Source organism: Typopeltis vanoorti, chromosome 16, assembly GCF_054136105.1.
Source record: "Typopeltis vanoorti isolate ZY-2024b chromosome 16, IOZ_Tvanoo_1.0, whole genome shotgun sequence".
Lineage (NCBI taxonomy): Eukaryota > Metazoa > Arthropoda > Arachnida > Uropygi > Thelyphonidae > Typopeltis > Typopeltis vanoorti.
This window is the reverse complement of record NC_143564.1, coordinates 78649953-78668363: the sequence shown is the minus strand read 5'-3', so window position 1 is coordinate 78668363 and position 18411 is coordinate 78649953. Positions and strand designations below refer to the sequence as shown.

Here is an 18411-nt window from a genome sequence, read left to right as displayed (position 1 = left end):
GAGATATCACCCAAATACAAATATTCAAGCTTCTTCTCCCCTTAGTGTCCCTAAATATTTATTTTATACTGCACCTTTCAGGCATTTAGTTTAAGATATAAAATTCATAAACAAGGAGCAATTACCAAAATATGGTGTGAAACTAATATGCAGTCGTGACCTTGATCTCGTAACTTAACAACTCCCCCCCCCCCCCATGATTAGGTTCGTACGTTGTTACAAGTGGTGCATTGAGCGGCCATCTCAGACAACTGTATTTTCAATGAACAAAAGTTTATTGAACTCTTAAACATGGTACAATTCATTCTTTATCAAATAAAACTCAATTCAATACTAAGAATATATAATACAAATTTTCACTAGCTAAACTCAAGTATTAGGTTAAGATCCTACATGAGAATTGTGACCATATCACCATAACAGATTCTATACATACAAACGTATAATCCTAGAACTAGTTGATCCTTTGTCTAACCCCTTACTGGTTTGATCACGCTATAATTCTGTATTTTCTACGACATATATAATCAGTTACTCTAATTTTCTCACTAAGACAATATGGATTAAAATTATCCTTTCGCTGAGCTAATACACACTTTTGATCTTTAAAACTCTCTTAATTAAAATACAATGTACATGCATAAATCTCTAGGCACATGAATACGTATTAATTAACAGTAACAAGCTCATTTTTATTCTAATTTGATATGTACTAAAGTCCTAGTATAATTATCATTAATCCTTTCAACTGTTCAGTAATTGAACAATGATGACTACAATATGATTTGAATTGACACGAGATTTTAGTACCTTTTGACTTGGGTCTTCTACACTGGTCTCTACCTCTTTCCGATATTTTACCTTCCTAGAACAAACTCTTCTTTGACTTATCACTCCTAAGTTCTTTTGGCACTAAGATGGGCTTTCACAATCTTTACCTTACATTCTTCAATCAAGGACATACATAGGGTCATCTATTCTATGGCTGTGAAATTCACCACGTGAGCACTGACTTCTTTATAGAATTTTCTTTCTCTTGTTACGATCACTGGATGATGAAACACACTGACATTATCTTCTTTCTTTTTTTTTACTAAACGGCGTCCCTCATTTCTTACAATAGGAACACGGAATCGAAATCCCACACACTTTGTTTCCTTATTGTGTCGGACGGAGAAAACTCCTAACCCGTCACTCAGGAAAACCACGTGAGACCTATACGAAGACTCGTGAAGAAAACTCTCTGAGGAAAAAAGCCTTGTGGGGGGGGGGGTTCCTAACCCTTTTATACGATGACCCCTACCGGCACCTTCTTCAATTTCTTTTCTTCCTACCTTACTGGAGTCGATTTCACTGACCAATTAGAGTGCCGTTTTTCTGCCAAAACATCATGCGATCCGTGTGCATGCGACTGACACGTGACGAAGTCTCAATTCGGGAATTAGGACCTTGAGCTCGAGTTTTTGTTTAAGCTAACCTCTATGTCATCTATACTAAATTAATCCCATTTCCAAAATTTTCTAAGAATTAACTCTAATCTTTAATCTCTTATTTCAAGTGTAATTACTAGCCTCTCACATACAAAATTCTATGACTAATCTTCTTTGCTTTACTTAACCTTATTTTATCATATCACAACTGTAATAAAATTCCCTTCTTTTTTTTTATTTAGTTCAACAAACAATTTCAGCTATATTTTTCACTTGGATGCAAGCATATTTTTCTTTTCTTTTAATTTTTTTGTATTCATTACTTTCAAAGGCTCTTAACGATATCTGCTTAGGAACAAGCTTGCTTACTTAATTATCTATACAGGGTTTTTATTTCTTCTCCTGTTACATCATAATAACAGAAATTTTCACATTCTTAAATTATCAGGGTGTAACAATGTTAATAATCAATTGCATGAGGAGTACAAAGAACATGCCGGGAAGGTGACTCACTTGGTTAGAATAGCAAAACTGGAGTATGAGTAACAAGTAACTAATGAGACAAAAATAAAATCCAGGAGTTCTTTCAATACATGGCTAGTAGATGAAAGAGTGATTATGGAAGAATAATATTCTTTGGATAAACACTGTGGAGGATGTAGTTGTGCAGAACTTGAGTACTGCAGAAGAGGGAGGGATGGAGTGGGAGGTATATAGGGAATTAAGGTGGACTTGATGTTAATGAGGTCATAGGACATCATATGTCATGGCATGATTTGAGGGAATGTTCCAGGGACTTAACAGCATCTTTGACACACTTTACTAACATGTCTTCCATTGGGTGACAGACAAACTGATCATTGGAACACGTGAAATTAACAGACATAATATACTGGCCTAATAGTTTGAGTTGCTTCAGCCATAAATCCAAATAAAAAAACCATTGTGTGAAGTCTCAGAGGAATAGAATGTGAGAAAAATTGTATTCATAAGGGAAGTGTAAGAAAAAAGCTTTGAATTATAGACCAGTTTGTGTGTTGAGAGTTTTGGTTAAAGTGTTAGAAAAGTTAGTGAGACCAGGATTCAGAATTGGTTAATAACAGCAGCATTCCTCTGGATGAACAGCATAGGTTTGCTGGAGGGAGAGTGTGTTTTAGCATTCTACTTAATTATAACAAAGTGATATATACAGAAAAAGAAAAAAGAGCAAAACAGCATAGGTTTGCTGGAGGGAGAGTGTGTTTTAGCATTCTACTTAATTATAACAAAGTGATATATACAGAAAAAGAAAAAAGAAAAGATACATAAACCAAATAAAAAATTGCAAAAGTTATCCAGGTGCTAACATATGTATTGGACGAGAGAGATGCATACACAGTTGTATATTGATATTTTGCTGAGGCCTTTGATAGATGACAAGCTCCAACAGATAGTGTTGAATACTAGATTAGTGCTATAGATTGGAAAACAATGAGGAGACGTGCATTTGTGGTTTTGCAAGAGCACTTGAATAGACTGGGTGAATAGTTAAGTGAGTGGGATCCAGTTCAATATTGTAAAGTGTAAGGTTTCAAAATTCAGGAAACAACGATGAGATAAAGACAGGCAAGTTTGGAGGATGGTGAAATCTTAACTATTAAAGACATTATACATCTTTTCTTCAATTTAGGGATTGCAAAATAGTGCTTGTCTAGGGGTGACATATGTCATAACACTCCTGGATATAGAGTACACGGTTGGGATATCTTAGAGGAAATGGAGGAGATAAGGGATGTGGTTTAATGGTGGATAAGGACCTAAAATTTTGGTGGCAACTAAAATTATTAGGATAGCAATGTAGATTATGGTGATGCAGAGAACACTGATGTGGATAAGTTAAGATGTTATGGTTCCATTATATAAGGCTGACCAGGCTGCATATGAACAAATTTTGAACTTTATTAACAAATAGAAGAAATCTGGAAACAGCTTTAAAGACAGAGACAATACAATAATAATGGGAGATTAGAACGCTATAGTAGGAGAATATGGCAATGATAATGTTTCAGGAAGATTTGGTCTTGGATGTAGAAATGACAGAGGAAAGCAATTCATAGAATTTTGTACACAAAAACAGTTAGTTATAGCAAATACACTATTTCAAGTTCAAAAAATAAGATACACCTGGGGATTCAAATAGATATCAAGTACATTATATATTGGTCAAGAAACGATACAGAACCAAATAAAAAATTGCAAAAGTTATCCAGGTGCTGACATCAGTAGTGATGTCAGCACCTGACATCAGTAGTGACCATAACCTTGTTTTAATGAAAACAGAACTGAAACCTTGGAAACAAATCCATAGATACAAACCAATAAGATGGAACCTTGAAAAATTAAAGAGTAAAGAAAAGATACCAAAAAGCAACTGATCACAACATACCAGAAAACATAAATAGTCAGAATAATATTGAAAACCAATGGAATATGATTAAAGAGTCTTACAAATGCATCAATTTTTAAAAAATACAGAATAAGGAAACATTGGATAACAGATTATCCAATGTTTTATGCATTATGGATGAAAGAAGAAAATATAAAAATGGTTAAAGAAGATGTGGCCAAATACCAATATCTTAAAAATCAAATTACAAGAAAATGTAGACAAGCCAAAAAAGAATACCTAGAAGAACAATCTAATAACATAGATGAATTATTTAAAAAAGAAAACACAGAGAGGGTCTATAAAGAAATTAACTTTCAATTAACTATAAACAAATTGACTTTCAAATTTAATAAGAATAGCAAAAACAATGCCATCAAAGACAAAACTGGAAAATTACTCAGAATCTGAGGATATAAAATGGAATGGAAGAATTATCTTGAAAATCTGTATAATGGCGATGAGCTTGATGTCAATATTAGCATAGAAAATCAAAATGAAGATAGTCTAGGACCTCCAATAATGCGAGAAGAATTTGATAAAGCACTATCCGAAATGAGTAAGTGAAAATGTACAGGTGCAGACAATATTCCTATATAACTACTACAAAATCTAGGTGATGAGACAAAAACCTTTCTCTATCAATTAATAGCCCAAATCTATGATAGAGGAGAAGTACCATAGAAGTTTATGAAATCAACTATAATACCAATACCAAAAAAGAATAATGCTAATAAATGTAGCCAGTTTAGAACAATAGCGTTAATGCCACATGTTAGCAAAATTCTGCTAAAAATTATTCAAAATAGAATTTATTCAAAAATAGATTGTCTGCTGGATGAAGACCAATTTGGATTCAGATAGAATAAAGGAACAAGAGAGGCAATACTCTGTTTAAGAGTAATAATAGAGAGAAGAATAGACCTTAGTAAAAATACTTACATTTGCTTTCTTGATTTAGAGAAAGTGTTTGATGAAGTAAACCAGCAAATACTCCTAAATTTTCTAACTAATATTGGCATAGACTTGAGTGATATGAAAATAATTTATCAAATTTATAAAAATCAAAACGTACTGATTAAAATCAATGATAAGGATAAAATAATAAATATAAGGAGTGGAGTAAGACGAGAATCTTGATGTATATGCTGATGACATAGCCCTTGTAGCAGAAAACAGAAGAACGTTAAAAACAATACTAGAATTACTAAATAATAACCTCGAAAAATATAAAATGAAAATCAACACAGATAAGATTAAAATAATTGTTACAGGCAAAACCGCTATCAATATAGAGCATACAGACAAAGGGAAACAAATAAAACAAGTAAAAAGCTTTAAATACTTAGGAAGCCTAATAACAGAAGATGGCAGAACAAGAGAAGATATAAGATCAAGAATAAACAATGCAAGAACCTAATTCAATTCTCTAAGATGAGAAGCATTTTAACAGAAAACCTCAACCTACAATTGAAAAAAAAAATTAATCAAGACATTGATATGGAGCATTGCACTGTATGTATGTGAAAGATTCTAGGCAGAGAAGACATAAGAAGATTGGAGGTTTTTGAAATGTGGTGCTAGCACTTCATGAACAAAATAAAATGGACAGAAAAAAATCAAACAAACAAGTCCTGAGAGATAATCGAAACAAGAAGTCTAATTAGGTCAGTCAAAATAAGAAGGGATAGGTGGTATGGACATATACTTTGGCATGAAGGACTTGTGAAAAGAATAACTGAGGGCAAAATAGAGGGGAAAAGAAGAAGAGGCAGACCAAGGAGAAGATTTGTTGACCAAGTCAAAGAAAGCACAGGTTTCAGGAGTTACCACGAGATTAAGAAGAAAGCCAATGACAGAGCAGAATGGAGGAAATTGCTGCTGAGCAACCAGTCCCAAGACAGATGCAACTGATGAAGAAGACTGCATTTGGATTATTGTGCACAGGTTTAGTCACTAATTTCAGAAACAAAGAAAAAATCAAAAGGCTCTACAGAACTTCAGAACTCCAGTTGAATATACAGTGGAGTACCCAATGAAAAACAAGCAACTGCAGGTATAGCCATCATGATCAGCAATAAATGGAAAGACAAAATTGAATCATATAACTGATTTAATTTAAAGATTTAATAGGTAATCAAGGAGAAAACACCATAAATAACAATGGAAGAGAAGTCAGGGAATTTGCGGCCTATAATAGTTTGAAAATCACCAACAGCTTCTTTAGACATAAAGATATACATAAATATACATGGGAAGTCCGAGAATATAAAAGCATCATTGATTATATAATAGTGGATGAAAAACTAAAGAAGATGGTAAGAAATTGCAAAGTATACAGAGGATGTAATAATGATTTAGACCATTATTTATTAATCAGCTATTAAAATCCCAAACCAGAGAAATAGAAACAATACAAGAACACAAAAGCAGGAGCAATTTAAGATAGAACTGTTACAGCAACATAGTATCAGAGAACTATATCAAAGAAGACTTACAAATCATACAAAGAAAATAAATGAAGATACATATATAGAAAATGAATGGCAATCATTAAACAAATAGTAAAACAAGCAGCATAGGAACAAAATTGCAAAGAAAAAGGAAAGAACTCACAACCTGGAACCCAGAACTGGAATCCTTTCTTTTAGTGTTGCACGGTGATCAGCATTCATTTTAGAAATTATGGACTTTACAACTGTGTTATAAATAACTCTTTTAATTTCCCAACGTTTTGATCTTCATATTAAGACCATCATCTGGAGCATATACAAATATACAGGACAAGCTGAGTTACATTACATACAGTAAGCTAGAGAAACAATGATTTGATCCCAGGTTATTCTACTGACCTCTAGTGGGGAAAAAAAAATTACAAATTAATTAATTATTTTGAAACTACATCAAGCTAAATTTTATTTATGATAACATTAGCAAACATTCTTTCTTATAGTTTTCTTTCATATCCTATCAGACAAAAAGAACATTAACGACACATTAAATATAATGACTATGGTGAGGCTGACCTTTCTGATCATGCCCTTGAACACCTTACATAGAATTGACTGGAAAAGCACTAGTTGTTTACATCACACCAAAACATAGTATGAATGCAAATTTAAGGAAGCCTGTGAGATTATTATCAACCACCCCAATCTGAACAATAATGATGGTCTAAAAATCCCAAACATATGGCACTTATTCAACCCGTGGAACCTTCCTCTCTAAGAGTGGCTATAAACAGGACTGTAGATAATCCAGGATCCTAAATCAAAAATAATAATTGTAATGCTAAAAATAGGATATAATTTTTACTGAAAGAAACTTATCTATAAGAAACCGTGTGTAAAGGCTGAAGTGCTCTGAAGACATCATGTTGGAGGCTTAATGGATTGTATACAGCACTCAGAAAGGATTAAAACAGAATTTAATACTTGCTATATTTTGCCTCAGTCACTGAGACATCTTCAGGGATTACAAAAAAACTAATGTAACATATACACAAATACCACACAATACTGAAGATGTCTCAATGATTGAGACGAAATATAGGAAGTATTAAATTCTGTTTTAATCCTTTCTGAGTGCTGTATACAATCCATTAAACCTCCAACATTCTATCTATTAGAAAGAATGTTTGCTCAGGTTATCATAAATATTTAGCTTGATGTAGTTTCTAAATAATAATTATTATTATTTTTATTTATTTATTTAACTAGAGGTCATGCCAGTAGAATAACCTGTGATCAAATCATTGTTTCTCTAGCTTACTGTATGTAATGTAACTCAGCTTGTCCTGTATATTGTATATGCTTCGGATGGTGATCTTAATATGAAGATCGAAACATCGGGAAATTAAAATAGTTATTTATAACATGGTTGTAAAGTCCAGAAATAGAATCTTTAATAACAAAGAAAAAAGAAATGCACCTTAAATGGTTAAACGACAGAACCATAAGAAATGAAATAGAATATTAAAGAATTAGAGCAATAGCAAGTAGAGAAACCAGGAAAATCAGAAGACAAGAATGGGGAAAATTTCTATCAAGATTAGAGCATGTGACATAAATATACCTAACTAAAGAGCTATAAAATCATTTAAAAAATGACTCAAGAAACAAAGGATAATCTACAATTAGAAGGCCACAAAAGAATGGAATAGTCACTACACCCAGCTTCTAAACAATAATAATCAAACTGAAATAAAACAAGTAATAAGTCAAGAAACAAATGAAGAACCAATATAGTTAAATGATCTAAAGAAAATATTGGGAAAACTAAAAAATAGAAAAGCTACAGTAGAAGATGGAATTAATTCAGAACTATACAAATACAGCTCTAAACCATTTCAATTACGATTAATTAAATTCCTAAACAGAATATAGGAAGAAGGAAACATCCCACAAGAATGGAAGACAGCAATAGTCATAAACGTATTCAAAAAAGGAAACAAGAAGGATGGTGGAAACTACAGAGGAATATCCTTATTAAATACATACTGTAAAATATATCTAGATAAAATTAGAAGTAAATTAACACCATGGGCCGAGGAAATTACTGGAAAAGAATATTGCGGCTTTAGGAAAGGAGGGATCCTGCACAGATCCCACATTTATACACTCAAAAAAATTATAGAAAAAAGAATAGAATGTAACCTGCCAACATATATGGCCTTCCTGGATTATGAGAAAGCATACGATCATATCAGCAGAACAAAATTAATCAATATGCTGTATGAATTGAAAGTTCCACCACAAATGCAATAGCAAATATAATGGAAGAAAGCTATATTAAAATTAATAATGAAACAACCAAAAAAATTAAACCCAATAGAGATCTCATTCAAGGAAGTGGATTATCACCAATACTCTTCAATATATATATGAAAAAATTTTAAGAGAATGGAGGAAAAACAAAATCATAGGAATTAAAATAAGAAATAAAGAATTAACCAGCCTTTTGTATGCTGACGATCAAGTTATTTTTGCTGAAAATGAAGACCAATTACAAAAAATCTACACATAATGAACAAAATAATAGAATATTATGACATGAAAATCTCAATAAATAAAATGAAATCAATAGCATTTCAAGATAAAGAAATTAAAATATGCAAACTAGTCATCCACAACAAAGTAATATTACAAGTGAACAAATTTAAATATCTAGGAAATTACATAAGCCCCAATGGAGAAATCGACATTGCACATAAAAAGCAAAAATTCACTTTGAACAGACACTTCAATAAACAGATGTCTAGAACAACCCAAATAAAACTATATAAAATAATAGCCAAACCAATTCTGAAATATGACAATGAAACATGGACTTGGGGAGAACGAATAAAAGACAAGTGGAAGCTGCAGAAATGAAGTTCCTAAGACTGCTCCCAGTCTATAAAAGAATAGACAAGATAAGAAATAAGAAAACAATTATCCATAATTAACATAACAGAAGACATCACAAACTATAGAAAGAACTGAAAAAACCACATAGAAAGAATGAATGAAGACAGATGGCCAAATATTGCCTGGAAATATAAACCAAAGGGACACCGATCAAGAGGAAGACCCAGGAGGAGATGGGAAGAAGACTTTTTAAACCCTTGAAAACGTTACAGGCAAATAATTGCCTAACACACGAAGCCAAGAAGAAGAAGATGTTTAGTCACCTGGTTTTTAGAATGATGAATAGATGGTGGAAAGGATTCAGAGACAGTTAATGTGGTTTCTGAAATGTCAAGTGTGAAAGATGATTGAGGAAATGCAATTTGCAGACTACTGGTTAGGAAGAGAAGGGGGATAGGGTATGATTTGGTAAGGGGCTATTACCAGATTGATATAGATAAGGTTTTTCATACATTATGGGGAGGATGAGATAGGAAAAGAATAAGAGGCTATCCTGGGTGGCTATATAAGATGAATGCGGGCAAGTTGGGCGGTATTAGACTGCATGAAGAGTGGTAGGCTATTTTGATCTGATCCTGATGTGTATTATTGAGGATAAGAGAAGGTAAGCCGAGATCCCTTTTTGTGAGAGAAAAGGTAAGACTGCATCTTGATGGCATTTGAAAGTAACCAGGTTATTCTTGCCTGCTGAAGAATGAGATCAATGTTTAAGCACTGATTGCAGATGATCCTCATTCTTGGGACATCTGAGAACTATATGGTTTGTGAAGGAGTAGGACAAATGGAGTGTGCTATCATCAGCAAAGCTGTGGATAGGATTGGTGGTGATTGAGCGTAGATCATTTATGTATGAGAAAAAGGGTAGGTCATAGAACAGAGTCCTGAGGCACATTTCTCCCACATTGGTGGTAAAACTCAGAGGGTGCTGTCCACCATGTTGCACAGTGAACAACTAGAGAGAAAGCTGTCTGTCCAGTTACAGAGGATGGTAAGTAGATCGAAGGAAGGCAGTTTGTAAAGTAGGCATCGTTGCTGGATATGATTGAAAGCCCTAAAAATATTAAGGTCAACAGCTCATGTTTCTCTGAATCTTTCCATGCCACATGTCCTTTTTTTGTGAATGATGTAGGATAAGAGATCAGCGCATATATCTATCTAGATTGGCAGAATCCATACTGGTTGTCACTGATTATCTGGTGAGCTATGTAGTGAAGAAATTGAATGTTGATAACTTTCTCTGTTATTTTGGACAGGATTGAGGTAATGCCATTTACTTGGGTAGTAGGCTTTTCTCTCCATTTCTTTGAATAGATTGATTAAATCCTTGCTACCATGTGTCGGGATAGGTGCCATCTTTATATAGAAGATTCGAGACTTTTTAGTGTCCAGGTTATTTAGAATTCTTCATAAGTCTTTTTTACCAAAAGACCGCAGGAGCTATGTGATGCTCACTTCGTCTCATGGAAGGAAGTTAGCTTTATCTTTGGGTACTGTAACAATGCTGCCACATGGATGAGAAGTTGCATCTATTGGCTTTTGCAAGAAATCAGAATATGCAGCTTCCATTTGACAAAAGGCAAGTTTTATGCTTTTGGTCTTTATGAAGTTGGATTTGGACTTGCTGAAATTTTTACAATCATTGCATGCTTCTGCATAAGCTGAGATTTTTAGGAATCTCCTACTTATTAAGATTGTGCATCGACTTTGCTGTACTCGTATTTATTCTGCAAACTCGATGCACATGCAGGTGTACCAAAGAAAAGGGAACATATGTGGAATTATAAGGCAGGTGATTATAATAGTCTTAGGTATCAACTAGGGGCAGTTCCATGGAGGGCAGAATTGGAAGGGCAGGATATCATTAGTGCTTAGGAAATTGTGGAGGAATATTTGTTATTAGCAATAGTAAGCTTCCACGAGTGAAGAAGCAGACACAATTTGGTGTAAAGTGGATAACAAACAACATCAAACAGGAACTGCAGTTGAACAAGAGATTATGGAAGAGGGCAAATACACAAAGAATATAAGACGCAGGCCAGAAGAGTGACTAGTGTGGTGAGGAAGACAAAAATGGAATATGAGAAGAGATTGGCACTAAGATCCAAAGAAAATCCTAGGGAATTTTTAGCTATGTGGCCAGTAGGAGGAGAAATGATTATGGAAGAATGACATTACGGGATAAAAATGGGAATAGAGTGACTGATGCAGAGGACATAGTAGAGTTGTTCAATGAGCACTTTATTGGAGTATTTCATCTGGAGAAGAAGGTTTTAATGCTTAGAGGGATAGGGCAGGTTCAGGGTTTAGAGGTGCAAGAGGAAAGTGTGTTCCAAATACTGAGTATTCTGGATACCAGTAAAGCTGTGGGTCTGGATGATATTTCACCATGGGTTTTGAGAGAATGTGCTAAAGAACTGACAGCTTCATTGACCTGGCTGCGGGAAAGGTACCCAAGGAATGGAAGGAAGCTGCACAAGGGCGGCAGCAGACTGGAACTGTTTATTTATAGGCCAGTTTGTGTCATCAGTAGTTGTTAAGGTCTTGGAGAAATTAGTGAGGGACTATATACAGCGTTGGGCAGATGAGGGTAATGTTATCCATGAGAATCAACATGGATTTGTTAAGGGGTGTGCTTGCTTTAGTAATATGATTGCCTTTTATAATAAAGTGACGAGCAGTTGATGAGGGAAAGGCATATACCGCCATTTTTTTGGATTTTGCAAAGGCGTTTGACAGGGTGCCACATGACAAGCTGATATTTAAGTTGCAGCACATGGATTTAAATGTCGAGTTAGTCAAATGGATTTAGGATTGGCTGTCTGATAGGTATCAGAGAGTTGCGTATGGTGGGGCAATATCAAGGATGCAGAAGGTTACAATTGTGGTTCCACAGAGCTCAGTACTGGGACCTGTATTGTTCAACCTTTATATCAATGACGTCAATGGATTGCAAGGGATATTCAGTTGTTTGCAGATGATGTGAAGCTTGGAAGGGTTATCAATAATAGTGCAGATGTGGCAGCCCTGCAAGAGGATTTGAATAAACTAGACAGTTGGGCAAATTAAAGGGGGTGTCGGTTCAATGCAGCAAAATGTAAAGTCTTGAGGTTTGTTTTCCATCAATGGGAGGATGTGTACTCAATTGGAGGAGCTGTACTGGAGGAAGTAGTGGAGACAAGAAATCTGGGGAGGTGATGATTGATAGAAAACTGAAATTCGGGGAGCATATTGCAAAGGTGGTGGTAACACAGAAGATTGCTGCAATACTGAGAAGGACACTGACCTGCAGTGATAAAAAGAGTTATCATTCCGTTGTATAAGATCCTGATCAGACCACACTTAGACTATTGTTCTCAAATTTGGTCTCCCCAAGATTTGAAGGGGATAAATTAACTGTAGAAAGGGTATAGAGGCAGATAACAAAGATGGTTTCAGGGCTATACAATGTCAGTTATGAGAAACGACTAAGGGAATGTGGATTGCAGAGTTTGTTGGATAGAAGGAGGAGAGGTGATATGATCGAGACTTTTAAACTGTTAAGAGGCAGTTACAGGGTAGAAATTGGGGGGGAACGGCGAGAAGGAGGGATGATAAGGGGGCCATCCCCGGAAGTTATGAAAGGAAGCTGTGAGCGAGAGGGTGAGGAGTGGTTTCTTTGCGTGGAGAGTGGTTGAACCGTGGAATGCATTGCCTGAGAGAGTGGTTAAAGCAAAAACAGTCAATGAGTTCAAGAAGTGGTATGATAGACTTTGTGTTTCCTAAGAAGGACCTCCCACGATGAGTCTTTTAACTCCATGGAGGCTTGAATAATAATAACAACTCTGGGGACACTTTCAGATAATGAATTATTGATGGGTTTTTTTTTATTATTATTATTCCTGCACTGCTGATGTCCTTCTAGAAAAAGCTACCATGGGGCAGAACCTGGCATACTCCTCAGTTGATCATAATTTCTTGCTTCAGAGTTCAGTATGTAAAAATAGAATATCCATAAACTTTGCCACTTCAGTGCATAACGATCACTGTCACCAGCTACAGGCAGAAGTCATGTCTTTTACTAAACTCCTTTAGCTTCTTCTGAGATTATAATCAGGTCTAACAGTCTTTGACTTTGGGTTCCCTCTCTAGCATGCTGCTTAAGGAAGTTGTCTTGCAAAGGCTCAATAAATCTGGCTTCATTCTTTTTGAGATTACACTGCTACCAGTCAGTGTTTGGATGATTAATCCTCCAATGCCAATTAGATTTATTTGGCGATGAATTTCCTCACCACTAACTCATTCACTGGATCTGTAGCAACCCCCCCCCCCCCCACTATGTCTTTTATCTTGTTAGACTCCACCTCACACCATACATTTCAAAATCTACGTGGAAAACCATTATTAATATTGTAATCATAGGATTATCCTAACTGAACTCAAATTATTTTATATCATTATCACATTCTCTTCTAGCTTGTGTATTCTTCCTAAAAATACTGTATGCTCTACACTCAGTACCCTAACTGGTACTGAGTGTAAAGCATACAGTATTGCTTGCATGTTAGATCTCACTAATGCCAATAATCTGAGGGGCTACAACTTATCTCATATTATTTGCATTGGTTAGAATAAAGGGACTGAGTTTGTCACTAAGGCATAAAAAATTAACCCATTGGTTCCTTATACTCCTGGCATTTGTGTACATACATAATAAGTAACCTCCATGTTTTTTTTGCATATTCTTTCTTCTCTGTCTGCTTAGCTTGGTTGGACAACTTTCAGATTCCTTTTCATATCTAATGCTTCACTTATACACACATCCTTGCATACACTTAATAAGTCTGAATTAGACTTATTAACTATATGTCCAGACTCCTGATATTCAGGTGTAGAATGTCTATAAATGCCTTCTTATCCTCTCATATGGTATTTATCACTAAACAAATTGTTTGTTCCAACCATAATTATCATCTCTTTTGCTTTGCTTTTCAGTTTTTCAGTTACATTTTTTGTTAAAATTTTGATTTTTAGCATCTGGTAAACTTGAGGTAGTGCCACAGTCGTCATTTTGTGTGTTTTATAATTAAATCTCCATACAATATGATATCCTTCTTTTTACACTCGATTTTACCAACCTAATTATCATTATGTGATATCTTACCTGATTCAGTACTTTTTGTTTCTCTTTTTACTGCTTACCTTTCTTTGTAACAGTCTAGATATTTTCAAAGTTAATTCTCACTTGATATCCTCGTTAGTTTTCAAAATAGCATGATTCTATTCATCAGATCTAGCCTCCTTCTTCACAGTTTCTTTAGCATTCCTCTTTATTGCTGCTCTATTGTTGAGAGGTTTTGGCACCATTTTATGATACCAAATATTACAGTATACCAGCAAAATACGAGGAACTATATCAATATTATAAATACCTGAAAATCAGCAGTAATATACTATAAACAAAAACTACATTTTCTTTAGTTTTGTTTATAGTATCTTAATGCTTTTTTTTTTCTTTGTTCCTGAGCAAATAACACAACAGATAAAAATCACTAACTTCACAGGAGCATTAAATAAACTAATCTTTAACTATATAATCTCAAACCAGTATTGTTTTTAAATTATTATTGGATTTTCAGCATATATGAGACTGTTTCCTTTATATTTCAGGTATCTGATCCACAGTTAATTGATTTAATTCGTAGAAAAGTGAGATTAAATCAGCCTTATGCAGGTGTGTTTTTGAAAAAAGATGAGAAGTGAGTATTGCACATTACATTTTGTATCTCTCAACATTGATTACAACCCATTGCACACATACACACAAGATGGAATATAGAATAAACATTTTAATCAGGAAATCTGACCAAGGTTAATAAACATTTGCTTTGTTTCTCAACTGTTTAAAGAAACCATTTTTTTCTGTTAATAAGATGTATGATGTTATACCAACCTTAATATGTGCCACTTGTACCAGAAAGATATTGTCCCATACCTCTGTGGTAACTATATTTTTGGTAATCTAGGGATGATATAGGCATGCAGAATAAAATTTTGTGATTGTATCAGAAGACAGAATCCAATATTAGACAAATAATTGAGATTATATCAACGAACCATTTCTGGTCCAGTGAAAAATGAAGAACTTGATTTATTTGAACATTAGCTAGGTTAATACCAACTCGTGAAAGCAATGTACTTTGTAACACTCTGCACATTCTCATGAGTGCAATAATAATTTTTTTTGAACTTGTGTTTCTTTTGAACAACTGCATATTTCTTAAGTCGTATTTGCTTTTCTTAGTAGAGTTTCTGTTTGTTTGTTTTTTCTTTATTCCTGATAATGAATTTTATCAAACTTGTTTAGTTATTATTGTACTGTACTGTTTTTTTTATTTTTTATTATTATTTGTTTATATATCACCTCCACATGATATGTTATAACACAAGTATAAAACTAATAACACAAGTCTCATTTATAGGCAAGAGATTAGAAAGATAGAAGGAATCTGTTTAATGTGTTTCCTAAAGAGGCTGGAGGTTGTATTAATTGAGGAAATTGGTTTGTAGAAGATAATTTCAAACAACAGCAGTAGACAGAATGAAAGAAGTGGATGTGAAGTTGGAAGTATGGAGCTGAACTGTGTGTGTGCATGTTGATAGATAGATAATAGTGTTCTTTCATAATTAGAGGAAAGAAAGGGAGCATCAGTGACCAGTTCAGTCGAGTAGCACCAATGAAGGGGGGGGGGGGGGGAACAGTTCTAAAAAGTTATAATGCAGAAAAATTGAGTACCTATGAGGAAGGAATTGGAGGGAGTTAGATATCTTATATTAAGAGGATTGTCCTCTACTGGATGCCATCAAACATTAACCCTTCTCAGGTTTCAGTGTAATATAAGGGTGAGCTGTTTCAAATTTATAGTGTTTCAAACATAACAGACACCAAGTTTTTTGGAAGCTGAAAAGGCTGTGGATGTGACTTGTGTCACATAAACCAGATTTAAAAATAATATCATTGAAGAGAAAATTGATCGTTACTGGAGATTGGAATGTTAACAAAATTATGGAGATGTGAAGTAGAATCTTTCTTTAAATTAAAGATGCCAAGAAATTATTTCTTGGTTTCATTCTTTATCCAAGTGTAAGCAAACAAAGTTTGCACGTGAAGTAATCTCACAACTGGGCTACTTGTATATAGAGGTTAATGACCTACTCAAACATCAAGTATCACATAATGCATGACACATATCTTTATGAACATCTATAATGCTGTATATTATGAGAAGGCCACTACCCAGCTGGTTTCAACCTTTATTGAGGTCTCATCAGTGGGAGCCAGAAGAGGTGCCAAGATTAAAGACTACTTGTATATGGGAAATAGTCAAAAGGTGTCACACCTTATTACTCAAATACTCTAGATTGTAGTTAAATGTTGAAAGTTTTTTTCACTTGGTTATAATATAAATTAAAGATGCCAAGAAATTATATTCTTGGTTTCATCCTTTATCCAAGTGTAAGCAAACAAAATTTGCACATGAAGTAACTTCACATCAAGTGTCTTAGTATCCCATAATGCAAGGCACATATCCTTATGGACATATATAATGCTATGCATTATGTGCATCTTTAATTTATAGTATAACTAAGAAAAAAAACGTTCATCACCTATCTGTAATCCAGAGTATTTTAGTAATAAGTGTGACACTTTTTGACTACTTGTATATGGGAAATATATGACTTCTGCATTACTTCAACCTTGGTATCTCTTCTGGATCTGATTCCCACTGAATGGCTATCAGTTTAATGTTAGTAAGTGTAAAGTTGCAGTGGCATATTATATTAGGAGGTTATGCTACAAGAAACTGATGAGGTTACTGATCTTGGTGTAATGGTAGATAGGAATTTGAAATTCAAATGTCGCATAGCAAAAGTTGCAAATACAACTCAGAAGATAATTGTGATCAGTCTGGGTAGTGGCTGTTCCCATTATGCATACTATTATATATGTCCATAAGGATATGTGTCTTGCATTATAGGATACTAAGGCAATTGATAGGAAGTCATTAGAGAACTTCAAGTTTGCACATGAAGTTACTTCATGTGCAAACTTGAAGTAACTTCATGTGCAAACTTTGCTTGGTTTTATCCAACTTTATCCAACTGTAACCAAACTTTGCTTGGTTACAGTTGGATAAAGGAGGAAACCAAGATATAATGTCTTGGCATCTTTTAATTTATAGTATAACCAAGTGAAAAAAACTTTCAGCATAAGGTAAGAATTTGTTTTAGGTAGCACTGAAATTCATTAGATTATTTTCATCCTGCTTGAAAATGGTAAAGAGATCAGTGTTTTAAGCTATTGATTGTGGAAATTCTGGAAGCTTGAATTTCCAGAATTTTCAAATGGAAAAGCACAATGGAGTTTTGGTTGTTTTGAATTCTGGCTGAAGCCCTTAAGACTATGAGAATATATTGTATATCAGAATGCAGTTGTCATCAGCAAACGATGAATAGAATTTCATGTTAATGAGAGAGAGAGTTTCATTAATTTAGAGGGGAAAGTACAAGTGAAAGCACAGATCCCCCTAAGCAGCCCAGCATTTGAACAGAAATCTGATGAGAGGAAACTGTTCACCATGATATGCAGTAAATGACCAGATGGGAAACTGGTGACAAAAGGGCAGTCACAAGGCCATAAAATGGAATTGGTCACTAATTAATTGGTGAGTCTCAGTCTCCAGGCAGAAAAGAAATTAGCTGTTAATACACCTTTGGCATTATTTTGATAGTATTGAAGTGAGGCGTATGGAATGATACGTTGATAGCTTACATTTTATTTCCCTTACTAGCAACAGGCTGGATAAAGCTTGATTCATTCTAGATAAGTATAAGAGCTAGTATAGACAATGCAGGATAGCTGTTAGTTCAGGAGACTAGAAGATTTATTGATAACTAGATTATATATATCATGGGTGAGCTGAGGATTTAAAAAAGAAAAAAGAAAAAACATTTTTGTATCATCATCGAATTCCTGAGATATACCCTCAAAGGGTGATATGATAGTACTACATGAAAAATTTACATCATTACTAACTTCCTATCTACAATTTTCCTCCAAATCAATCTGTTACCTGTCAAGATTCCAACATTATCAGATCTTATATTTCTA

The 18411-nt window shown here is 34.3% G+C and overlaps 1 protein-coding gene across 1 annotated transcript in view; it reads left to right on the top strand.

The window, feature by feature from the left end:
- The window catches only part of Lon (lon protease homolog, mitochondrial), a 319254-nt gene that overhangs the window by 14086 nt on the left and 286757 nt on the right, over positions 1 to 18411 (top strand). The window contains exon 2 of the mRNA XM_090406689.1: positions 14910 to 14998. Coding sequence (XP_090262815.1) covers positions 14910 to 14998 — 89 coding nt within the window. The remainder of the gene's footprint in view (positions 1 to 14909; positions 14999 to 18411) is intronic.